At 37.1% G+C, this 13,204-nt stretch overlaps 1 protein-coding gene across 1 annotated transcript in view; it reads right to left on the bottom strand.

Moving 5' to 3' along the window:
- REEP3 (receptor accessory protein 3) overlaps positions 1-13,204 on the bottom strand; it is a 76,944-nt gene that overhangs the window by 49,877 nt on the left and 13,863 nt on the right. The window contains exon 2 of the mRNA XM_017877578.1: positions 7,951-8,023. Within this exon, the coding sequence (XP_017733067.1) occupies positions 7,951-8,023 (73 nt within the window). The remainder of the gene's footprint in view (positions 1-7,950; positions 8,024-13,204) is intronic.

The raw sequence follows: 13,204 nt of genomic DNA, 5'->3' as shown, positions 1-13,204 counted from the left end.
GACATTGTGCACTTTAGCTCTATATTCTATTGCTTCTAATTTTGTCTAAATAATATAAATACTGAATATTGAGCTAACCAAATTATACTGCAATGATTCTGGGAAGCTATAAGCACAGAGAAATATGCACGTGTATAGTGGCATTGGGTAACTGCTAAATCATCTTTCATAGAAGGAAGTTAACTCATGACGTCCATCTGAAAAATTAAGAAACAGCAGAGTAAGCATGTTATTTGGAATATGGCAATACATGCTAAAAGATTCAGATAAAAGAGTTTGAAGTAATTGCCTCTAGAGAGTTAGACACAGGGACGGGAGCCTGGGGAACTATTGTTTTCCATAATAAGTCTTGGAAAATTAATTGACTTTTTACATTATAAGTAAATACTGCTTTGATAAAAATAAAAACTAAATTAGAATAGAAAATACACAGACAAGCAAGCAGCCTGACAAAACGAATTTTCAGTAAAAATCCCATCATAATTAGTAGACTAATCTTTAAACTTTCTAAATTATTAAAACCCTTAAATGAAATGAATACTTTTTATCAAAAATATCAAAAGATACCTAGGCAACACTTCTTGAGAACAAACAAAAGTAGTTTGTTTTTCCCCTTCTATTTCCACTCGAAAGTTAGTAGACAACTTCAGATTTCATTATCAATAAGATCTGTAGAACTGGCATATTTGTTCTATATTTGTGGTAAATTTGTTCATTTTCATATCACCTAAATAGTTGAAAATTAGGTCACTTTCAAAAACCAAGTCAGCAGACTTTTAGAGGGCCATTTCTAGGCCTTTTAAAGAGTAATCTCCCAGTTTTTCCTGTTCTTTGTTCTTGCTCACAGTAAATCTCAGAACCAAATGTCTGATTTTGATTTGTAAGTGCTGTTAGCCAATCTTTTCATTGCTGCTTTCTCCAGCATTCTTAGAATAAGAACACTGGTTTCCTAGAAAAGCTACAGCAATTACACATGACTTGGAAGTAAACACTCTATTTTCAAGTCATGAGATGGAATGAGCCTGAAAAAATTTGCAAAACCATACTAATTCTTCAGTAAGTTTACATTTCAATTACTGCAAGACTGAAAGTCTTTAAGTAGGCCATATCAGCCACACTATGCAGGAAATTATATCCTAGGAAAGCTCTGTTTTAAAAATAGGCAAAGGAAGAAAGGAAGGTTGCCAAAATACACAGTACTTTCCATTTGTTTTGATTTGAACACAGCATCTGTTTTATCAGGTGCAATCTACCATTTGCAGGCTTAAGGGGAATGGTAGTAGTTAGGGTGGGAAGAAGTAAATTAACCGAAAATGTATGCTTTCTGAAAATAATTTTGAAGTAGAGAGCAGTGGAATTTAGGTCATAACCAAATAGCACAAAGAAACTAGGTTTTGGGATAAATGTTAAGACTGGACTGTATTCTCCCTAACCCAGCAGAATCAAAGCTGGTAAACTACATCAATCCACTTAAGAAATGTACATGCTATTAAGCACAATATTTGATGTCTACTTAAAAGTCAACTTTTCTCATTTATTTATTCAAGAAATATTGAGTACCTATTATCAGCAGGTACTGTTCTAAGTACAGGAATATAGCAATTAATAAAACAACAAAACACTTCTCCATGGAGTTCATTCTGGTGGGGAACACAAACATATACAAATAAAGAATATAACATCTGATACTATAAGGTGCTATTAAAAACATAACAGGGCAATTTAAGAAGGTTAATTTTACTAAGAAAATACCATGTATAAAACAAAACAAATTTGGATAGGATTACTGTATAGGAAAACTTTATGAGGACAGAGTTCTGATAAAACTGTTAAGAGTCAGTTTAACAATGAGAACACACGGACACAGGGAGGGGAACATTACATACTGGGGCCTGTGGGAAGGTCGGGGGCAAGGAGAGGGAGAGCATTAGGACAAATACCCAATGCATGCGGGGCTTAAAACCTAGGTGACGGGTTGATGGGTGCAAACCACCATGGCACATGTATACCTATGTAACAAACCTGCACGTTCTGCACATGTATCCCACAACTTAAAATATAATTAAAAAAAAAAGTCAGTTTAAATCAGATGGCTAAGTTTAGGACTTAGCCTTGCACTGGGTGCAAGCAAATAATGTTCAAAATTTTTGTCAGAGTAAAACTAGATTGGAAATACTTAGAAGACTGTCAAGATTTAAGGGATTTTCTTTCTTTTTTTTTTTTTCAAAGGAGGAACTTTACAGAATTTTCAAAAACTTGTATTTCATTTTGAACCTCTTTGTTCACACGTGATTTCAACGCTGGTGGGTCCTGCCCTGGTAGCCTGCCTGATTGTCCTTCTTGGAAAACATCTACATGGCTGTGGGCCCTGAACTCCCAGCTTTGAATTAATCAGGTGCACATTCACTGGCTGGTTGTGAAGGTTGTTTCAACTTCTACATGAAGCTAGAATCTTCACTTGTGTTTCCAAAGGTAGCATGGTAGAATAGAATGAATAAAATACTAGAAACAGAAGATCTCTGATCTGGTACCAATTCTGTCTTTACAATCCATGTGACTCCGGGTAAATTCGCTTCTTTAAGCCTGTAATACTGGAATATTTTCTATGCCTACTTCATAGGACTGCAGTAAGAATCAGTGAGATATTATTGGAGTAGGCAGAGAAATGCCCTCTCTCCCCTGAAGATGTCTGTGTCTTAATCTCCGGAAACTGTAAATATGTTAGGTTACACCGTAAAGGAGAAATAAGGTTGCAGATGGAATTAGGGTTGCTTATCAGCTGACCTTGAAATGGGAAGTTTATCCTGGATTAATCAGGTGGGCCCAATGTAATCACAAGAGTCCTTATAAGTGGAAAAGAAGGCAGAAGAGAAAGAGAACCAGAGAGATGGCAGCATGAAAAGGTCTCAGTCCAACATTGCTGGGTTTGAGGATGGAAGAATAAAGCCGTAAGCCAACTGTAGAAGCTGGAGGAGACAGGGAAACAGACTTTCCTCTAAATCCTCCAGAAGGGGGGAAGGCTGTGAACTCATTTTAGGTTTCTGACCTCTAGGACTGTAAGAGAATAAATTTATGTTGTTCTAAGCCAATAAGAGTGTGATAATTTGTTTCAAAAAATTATCTTATCCAGGGTAGCAAATGAAAACAATAGACAAAAGTACTTTGAAACTGGTAGGAAATCATATAAATGGAGAATATTATTATTCCAAGGTGACATCTCAACTTAGTCTCTCTAGCAGCCTCCCCGGGATCCCACCACCACACCCGAGGTTCTCACTCTGTCTGTCATCCAGGCTGGAGTGCAGTGGTGCAATCAGGACTCACTGCAGCCTCGACCTCCCAGGCTCAGGTGATCCTCCCACCTCAGCCTCCTGAGTGGCTGGAACTACAGGCACACACCACCACCATGCCCTGCTAATTTTTGTGTTTTTTGTAGATACGGGGTTTTACCATGTTGCCCAGGTTGGTCTCAAACTCCTGGGCTCAAGAGATCTGCCTGCTTCAGCCTCCCAAAGTGCTGGGATTACAGGTATAAGCCACTGCATGAGGCCTCTCTAGCAGCCTTGATGGCAGAGGCAGTATGGTTGCTGGGAGGTCTTCAGAGATGATACATTTCCCTGTCAAAGGCAGATGCCCTGTCCTTGTTTCAGTGCCTGACCATTTATTTTGCTTTTAGTTCTCATTTTATTTGTGAAGTAGAGTTGATTACCACGTAATTATCAAACCAGCTCTAGCCACCTGCCTTTCACCTTCCCTAGTTTCTCCTCAATTACTCATTATTCTGGTCTTCTCAAACGGAGGTTAAGAAAACCTTTTTTCAGGGTACTAGGCTTAACACCTGGGTGATGAAAGAGTCTGTACCACACACCCCCATTACACAAATTTACCTATATATATAACAAACCTGCACAAACCCTAAACTTACAAAGTTAAATAAAAACAAATGCTTTTCAGAATCATCTTATTACTGCAAAATTATGTACAGATAATTCCAGCTTTATTAATGAGTATTCTCTAAAAACAACTGTGCAAAGCTGTATGCTCACTATGTAACTAAATATACACATATACATATATCTCAATACATATCATGTTTATAGTTTTCTCATCAGTTTGAATGCAATGGATTCTCTTCCATGGCTTAAATTATCTTCACACTTGATCTTAGCCAAAATGCCAAGAAGCAATTAAATTATCTTTATGAAGTTGAATAAAAATTTCAGGGTTAGACCATCCTTACTAATCCCCAATTTACAAAATAATCTAGTAATGAAAATCTGAGTGTTGTATGAAGAGTAATAAGACACACAAATTCTTGTTTTTAAGTCTTTTTTTGTTGTTAAGTCTTTAAAAATTAATATTAACAAAGTTGAATTGATGCACAGCATTTATAAATGGATTAATCTTTCTGATTTTTATTTTATTATTATTGTATTTTTTTTTGACACAGGGTTTCATTCTGTTGTCTAGGTTGGAGTGCAGTGGCGGGATCATGGCTCGGTGCAGTCTCGACTCCTGGGCTCAGGTGATTCTCCCACTTCAGCCTCTCCAGTAGCTGGGACTACAGGCATGCGCCTCCATACCCACCTAATTTTTATATTTTTTGTAGAGACAGGGTTTCACCATGTTGGTCAGGCTGGTCTCAAACTCCTGGTCTCCAGTGATCCACCCGCCTTGGCCTCCCAAAGTGTTAGGATTACAGTTGTGAGCCACTGCACATGGCCAAACCTATTTTTTATTACAGTTTATTTACTATTTTTATATTTCTTATTGCTATCCCTTTACCTTTGACTTTTAGGGATGGTATTTCTGTGCTTACTGATAATATCCTCAAGTTATTAGAGCTTCTCATCTAAACATTTTAAATTTGTGCTTAGCTTTTTTTTCCTAAAAAAAAAAAAAAAGCAGATTTGGGAGAAAAGATGGGAGAATACTGTAAGCACAAATATATATACAATGCACACACACACAGCAGCACATCAAATTATTATATATCCTGGGCTTCTGGAATGCTTTCTAGGTGAAGTGGGCCCAATGTTGAGAGACATAATAACCTGTACTTCAACTGTACATTGAATCAGACTAAAAAAAAGATCTAATTTAATAACAATATAAAAAAGATTCCAAATAGGGAGATGGTTCCCATTTATTAAGCACTGGCCAGAAGCAGATTCTTCAACTCATATTTTCATGGTGTTTGGAAATGATGGCCAACTCTTACTTTTATCTTCCAAAAGAGAATTCCAATTAAAATATCACACAGTAGGGTAGTGTTGTCTATGGGATTTTACAAGGCTGTAAAAGCACTACTGTGTTACTATAAGTATGTTAATAATACAATAATGAAAACAATAGGCAAAAGTACATTATTTGACAGTAATTTCATGTCACTGAATATAGTAAAAAAAAGTTTGGGAGTTGGACACCGTGGCTCATGCCTGTAATCCCTGCACTTTGAGAGGCTGAAGTAGGTAGATAACCTGGGGCCAGGAGTCCAAGACGAACCTGGGCAACATAGTTAAGACCCTGTCTCTATGAAAAATAATAAAAAAAAAATTAGCTAGGCATGGTGTACATGACTGCAGTCACAGCTATTCAGGAGGCTGAGGTGGGAGGATCGCTTGAGCCCATGAGGTCCAGGCTACAGTGAACTATGATGGTGCCACTGCACTCCAGCTTGGAGGATAACAGCAAGACCCTGTCTCACAAAAAAAAAAAAAAAAAAAATTCTGGGTTGTATTTCAGGGTTGGGGCTTTTTTCATTTCTTTATTTCTAGTGATTAGTATTTCATTTTATAAAAGTATTAGTCGGCCGGGCGTAGTGGTTCACGCCTGTAATCCCAGCACTTTGGGAGGCCGAGGCGGGTGGATCCAGACGAGGTCAGGAGATCCAGACCATCCTGGCTAACACAGTGAAACCCCATCTCTACTAAAAATACAAAAAAATTAGCCAGGCGTGGTGGCAGGCGCCTGCAGTCCCAGCTACTCGGGAGGCTGAGGCAGGAGAATGGCGTGAACCCGGGAGGCGGAGCTTCCAGTGAGCCGAGATCGCGCCACTGCACTCCAGCCTGGGTGACAGAGCAAGACTCCGTCTCAAAAAAAAAAAAAAAAAGTATTAGTCTATGACTTATTGGAAAAACAAAAGTGGTCCTGTACCACAGGCAGCTTGAGAAGCACTGTTAACAGACGCGCTGGCATCTAAAAACTAATGTGTGCCAGCACTATAAAATAACATGCAAAGTATTTACTCCAACTTATATTAAAATATGAACCTTCAAGCCATGTATAAAATGAACTTAAGTTACCAGGACTTAATATGGTTCCATCTCTTAAGATTAATTTCACCAATCCTAGGTCCAAAAGATACATATAATAAAAGGATAGAAAAATTTCAGAGCCCAACTATGTAACTTATTTACCTCTGCCAGATATATTCCAACATTTTGACTTGTATTAATATATACTTCACTTTAGAAGTTAGTTTTATATACAAGAGAAAAAAACTGTAAAAGTTTAATAAAATGAGTTAGTTATAAAAGTTTCAGAGTCTGTCCCTTCCTCCCACACCCAAAAAACCCTGAAAATATAAAGAATCATGATCTAATCCCTGATCATTTGACCAACTGGATGACCAAGACTATCATCCAAGATTCCTTACAAAGAACCACAGCTATACATCCCAAAGAATCAAACACAGGTGCTCAAACAAATCCTTGTATGTGAATGCTTGTAGCAATACTATTCATAATAGCCAAAGACAGAACAATTCATATGTCTGTCAACAGATGAATGGATAAGCAAAATATCATATATCCATACAGTAGAATGTTAGTCATAAAAAGGAATGTAAAACATTCAAAATAAAATACATACTAAGATTTGTATGAACCTTAAAAACATGCTGAGTGAAAGAAGACAGACACAAAAGGTCACATATTATATGATTCTATTTGTATGAAATATCCAGGATATGTAAACACATACAGACAGCAGATTGGTGGCTGTCAGTGACTTGGGCACAGAGTTTTACTTGGAGTGATGAAAATATTTTGGAACTAGAGTTGTATTATACTGTATTATATATATGTATAATATTGTGAGTGCATCAAATGCCTCTGAAATGGTTAATTTTATGTTATGTGAATGTCACCTCAATTTAAAAAAAACAGCCATAGTTATTGATGTGCTGTTATGTCAGTATTGACTGCTTATCCTGTTGATTACCACCATCAATACAATATGCTTTTGCTATTCTCTAAAAATTCACTCCATCACACATAACAAACTATATCAGGATTTGTAGGTGGGGAAGGCCATTTACTATTACATAGTATGAATAAGATGGGAAATGAGGAGAACTTCAGAAATGATAAAAAATAAATGTTAGTGACAGAAAAAGAAAATTAGGGAATAGGGAAGAGGAAACTAAAAACAAAGAAATACTGAGGACTCATCGCAAATCAGAACAAAATCATTACAAATGAAGTCTGACTCCAGAAGGAAAAAAGATTGCAGTTGTCAATGGTGATGGAGTATCTGCATATTTATATAGATTAGAAAGTGATGAAACACCTAAAGAAGAAGAAAAAGGCTTTGGGGCCAGAGAGGTATTCTCAATGTACCTATAAATTTATAAGGCAAAAAGTCCCACAACTCCCCTCCCTAAGTCAAACAAACAAAAGTTCTCCAACCCCTTATTACACCGGAATTTATAGACTAAATCAAGACCTATTCAATTACTCATCTTGGGAACCATATACTTATTTTTATTGAAACTCCACTTTGGGGTTATCTTCAAAGATTTTTTAAAAGATTAGTTTTGTTACTTCACATTCATAACACCTTTTAACCCAAAATGTTACTCCTGCTGTTTCTAAGAGAATAGCAGTTTTTCAGTGTGTATCATTAAAATATTAAACTCAGATTAATCACTCATAAAACTATACTTACATATTCCTTCACGTTTTTTGTTTTCACAGCTTTGTATGAATAATATGCAGGATAAAGCATTCCAAACACCAGCCTAAAAGTAAAAAAAAATGAGAATACTGTTCAAACATAACAATGCCCTGCAGAAAGGCTGATCCATTTTACATTCCTATACATTGCCGATCATCGGCATCATCGTTAGGGAAAAAAACAAAACAAAACAAAACAACAACAACAGAAAAAACTTTTTTGAGCTAAATAGGAGAAAAACAATAACCTTATAGCTATTTTAATGTGCATTTCTCTTTTTTTTTTTTTTTCTGAGACAGGGTCTCGCTGTCGCCCAGACTGAAGTGCAGTGGTGTGATATTGGCTCACTGCAGCCTCCGTCGCCCAGGTTCAAGCGATTCTCATGCCTCAGCCTCCCGAGTAGCTGGGATTACAGGCATGTGCTACCACGTCTGGCTAATTTTTGTATTTTCAGTAGAGACAGGGTTTCACCATGTTGCCCAGGCTGTCTCAAACTCCTGAGCTCAAGCAATCTGCCTGCCTCAGCCTCCCAAAGTGCTGGGATTATAGGCACAAGCCACAGCACTTGGCCTAATGTGTGTTTCTGAATACGAGTAAATTTGAAATGTTTCAAGTGCTTACTGGCCTTTTGATGAGTATATGATAACTTTTTGTCTATTGTTTTCTGTTGTTTTAAATGGCCATTTTTGGAGAATATTTTACAGAAAAGTTGGAAAGATAGTACAGATAGTTCCTATATACTCCATATCCAGTTTCCCCTATTATTAACATCTTATATTGGCATGGTACACTCATTGCAATTAATGTACCAGTGCTGATTTTTGTTTAAGAATTAAACTTTATTTAGGTTTCCTTAGTTTTTACCTAGTCTCTTTTCTCTGTTCTAGGATAGCACATTACATTCAGCTGCTCTCTTAGCTTTTCTGGCTGTAAATTTTTTCAGACTTTGCTTTTTTTCACCTTGACAGTTTTCAGGCATGCTGGTCAAGTATGTTGTAGGATGCTTCTCTATTCATTCTAATCATGATTAGAGTGAGACATGGGTTTTCGGGAGGAAAACCACAGACGTCAAATGCAATTCTTATCACATTATATCAAGGACACAGTCTATCAACCTGACTTATCAGTGCTGTTAATCTTGACCACCATGCTGAAGTAGGGCTTTGTCAGATTTTGCTCTTACTCTTTTTTGTTCACTTTTTAGTACTGTATTATTTGGAAAGAAGTCACCATGCACAGCCCATGCTTGAGTGGGGAGTTATTCTCTACACCTTGAGAGTGGAGTGTCTACATAAATTCCAGATAATTTAGTTGGAATTCTGCATGGGAGACTTGTGTATTCTTCCCCAGTATCAGTATGGATTAATGGATATTTATTTTATACACTGGGTTATAATCTAGTATTACTTTATTTTGTTGCTCAAAGTTTTGGCCATTGGGAGATATTTCAGTTAGCTCCTGTATCCCTTTGACATATCTCCATTGTTGTGAGGGTTTTTGAGTACTTTGTTACTTTTTGGTACTAAGTGATGCTCCAGGCTCATCTTGTATACAGTAGTCCCCTGTTGTCTGCAATTTTGCTTTCTGCAGTCTCAGTTACCTGCTGTCAACTTCAGTTTGAAAACATTAACTGGAAAATTTCGGAAATAATTCATAGGTTTTAAATTGCATGCTATTCAGAGTACCATAATGAATTCATGTGTGATCTTGCTCTATCCTGCCGAGAATGCAAATCATCCCTTTGTTCAGTGTATCCATGCTGTATACATTACCTTCCCTGTAGTCGCTTATTCTTAGTAGCTGTTTTGGTTATCAGATAAAAAAACATATAGTACACATAGGCTTTGGTGCTATCCGTGGTTTCAGGCATCTACCAGGAATCTTGGAACATATTCCCCTCTGATAAAGGGGGACTACTCTATCTCCTGCCCCATTCCTGGAATCAGCCATTTCTACAAGGAGCCCCAGTTCCTTTTATTGGAGAACAGTATTTGAAACCAAGATCTGGGAGTTAAGTGTGCTCATTGCTACTGGAATGTTGTTGATTCTAGGTCCTTGTCTATTTTATATGTTAATCAATATTTTTGTAGGTTATTATCTTTTGATTTAATATACGAATTTTGCAGAAATGCATGCATATTGTATTAGTGTGCTAGGGCTACCCTGACAAAATACCACAGACTGGGTGGCTTCAACAACAGAAATTTGCTTTCTCACAGTCCTGGAGGCTACAAGCTCAAGACCAAAATGTTGGCAGATTTGGTTTCTTCTGAGGCCTCTTTCCTTAGCTTGTAGCCTTCTAGCAGTGTCCTCACATAATGGCCCCTCAGTTTGTGTGTGTGGCTTAATCTCTCCTTAGAAGGAAGCCAACCATACTGGATTAAGCCCTTTCCTAAAGACCGCACTTGGTCTTAATCACACCTTTAAAGAACTTAACTCCAAATGTCATCACATTCTGATGCGCAGGGGTTAGGACTTCAATATATGAATTTTGGGGAGACAGAATTCAGCCCATAACACATATATATTTGTGAACCTTTAAAGTAAGTGTTTGCATTTACGTAAGTCTTTCTTACACTGAAGCATATATTTACATCTCTCCATATTTTTAGTTAATTTATAGTTAGTTTGTTTACCAACTGATTGACTGATTGGTGCCTAGTAGCTTCCTTATCCATTGGTTTGGGGCTTATGTCAACAAGTCACAGGAAGAATACCAAGTCTTCTCTTGCTTGGGATTTTATACTTATCAACTAGAAGCCACATCATTAACAATCTCTGCCTTAAGGCTGAGACCAGTGGCTCATGCCTGTAATCCTAGCACCTTGGGAGGCCTAGGGGGACGGATTACCTGAAGTCAGGAGTTCGAGACCAGCTTGACCAACATGGGGAAACCCTGTCTCCACTAAAATACAAAAATTAGTGGGCATGGTGATGTGTGCCTGTAATCCCAGCTACCTGGGAGGCTGAGGCAGGAGAATCGCTGGAACCTGGGAGGCGGAGGCTGCAGTGAGCTGAGATCGTGCCACTGGCACTCCAGCCTGGGCGACAGAGTAAGACTCCATCTCTCAAAAAAAAAAAAAATCTCTGCCTTATTTAACAATATTACCTGTGAAAGCGACTTCACTAAAGTGCCAACCCCCAGACTCTGGATACAGGATTTTTCACTGTGCCACAAAGCTTGAGGCTTTTCAATTTAACTTAGCATCCCCACCACCCCTCCACTGCACAGGAGCTTTTCAGTTTAGAGACATCTAAGAAAACAACTAACTAGGGTGTAAATAAGAACAAAATTCCCAGGTCTGCTGTGTGTTCATCCACACTGCTTACACTAGATGTAATCCCAAAGTTATGCTTTACATATTCAAGCTAATTATTTTAATTCACTTTATATTTCCCTTTAGAACTTGGATACAATCAAAGTATTATTTTCTGTATTCCCATACAATCTAGTACCATCAGATTTACATTCAATGTGGGATTCTTCACTTCTATCACTGAATGGGGCTTTGATACCTCCTTCCCCCAGTACAACATTCTTCCCATCTGTAACCTACTCCTGGTGGTTCTCCCTTGGTGAGAGTACATGCATCCATTTTCTTGTTTTATTTTCAAACTCGTGGCCAATAATACAGCTGGGCTCATGCCATCTCATCGGACTTACTGAATAGTTTCCCAACACATTCCTCTATGTCCACTGTCAGATCAGTCTTTCTAATACACCTGCAGCACTGCTTCACTTAAAGACTTCAGTAGCGGGTCTCCTCACCCCTTGCTGGCCAGCCCGTCTGGGGGCAGCATCAGAACATAATTTGAAAAGCACTGCCTTACATAAACCATCTGTTTCAACATGGTTTCCTCAATATGCCTCTATTTCTACTTCAATCTTGGAGCGTCTGCTTCATGCCTGGATTGCCTCCCTCCCTATCTTTCTTCCTCTTCTTTCTTCCCATTCTTTATTTTCTTCCTTAATTAAAACACATTTTTCTCCAAGATCTACCCTTCCTCCATAAACTTCTAAATTACCGCTATTTTGCATTTTAGAAGAATTTGTCAGGACTAGTCATTTTCCATTTAATATATTCATTTTAGATTGCTTGACATATTTCTTAAATGTATGTAACTGGCTTCCAAAGCAGATCATTTTCTCTCACATAGGAAGGATTTGGTGCTAGTTGATACTATACATATATGTGCTTTGCCTTTATTTTTTAACTTCTGTATTAAAGAGAGTAAGTCAAACAAATAAACAGAATACCCTTAACACCTGTTTCTTGTAAGAGTAGAAAGTATAAAAAAATAATGGATTTCATTTGGAACATGGGTAAGATTGAATGTCTTAGTGACCAGTGGGACAATTTTTAAGGACTGCTACTATTAATATAATTTATTACTGCTCCAATATGAATATTACAGAGAATTTATTATTAATAACTGTAATATTTTCTAGGGTTTTGGGGGGCTTGTTTTCTTTAACACTGGGGTCTACTGTAGATGTCTGCAGCCTGGGAGGTTGGGCATAAAGCCAAAGCATGAGCACAGTGTGTAAAATCAAATAAAGTATATTTTACAAGGCCACCTACAAGATAAATGGATGGCTTATAAAGGGAATATTTGCTACAGGTAAAATTCACTTATATTGAATATTGTTTCAGTTATAGAGACAGGAAGAAATAGTTACTCCTTTCCTCTTTGCCTCATTCCCATCTAAAGAGGGAGAATTTTGTCAAAATAAGATTCTGTTCACCCCCACTAATGTAAAGTTGACTTTCGAAATGTACGAACGCTGACTATGTTGAAAATCTGCACTATTTTAAATGATGAAAATAAAACCACTTACGGGAATGCAGTAGTGGGAGATGGTCTTCATATTATTTTCAGATACGGAAAATACTTAAAACAGCTATTTTCTAGACAGATATTCAAACATAATTCATCCTTAACCAAACAAGTCTGATATATATATCTCAAATGCTTTAAGAAACCATTAAAAAGTATAAATAATGGTTTAATAACAAAACTGGTCAAGAGTTAATTTACATCTAAACAGGTTACAAAGCACTAATATCAAGGATTTAATCTGTTTTTAATCTATTCTTCTTGTCATTCTTTTAAAGTCTTATGAAAACAAAATATATAGAAATAGAATAATATGAATATAATAAATCTCCATATATCTATTACCTAGTTTTAAGAATTATTAACAGTGAGCCCCTCTTTTCCAGATTTTTTCTATATTTTTAAG

Source organism: Rhinopithecus bieti, unplaced genomic scaffold, assembly GCF_001698545.2.
Source record: "Rhinopithecus bieti isolate Rb0 unplaced genomic scaffold, ASM169854v2 scaffold_10351, whole genome shotgun sequence".
Classification (NCBI taxonomy): Eukaryota; Metazoa; Chordata; class Mammalia; order Primates; family Cercopithecidae; genus Rhinopithecus; species Rhinopithecus bieti.
The sequence above is the reverse complement of the archived record's forward strand: the minus strand, read 5'-3'. Positions and strand labels throughout refer to the sequence as shown.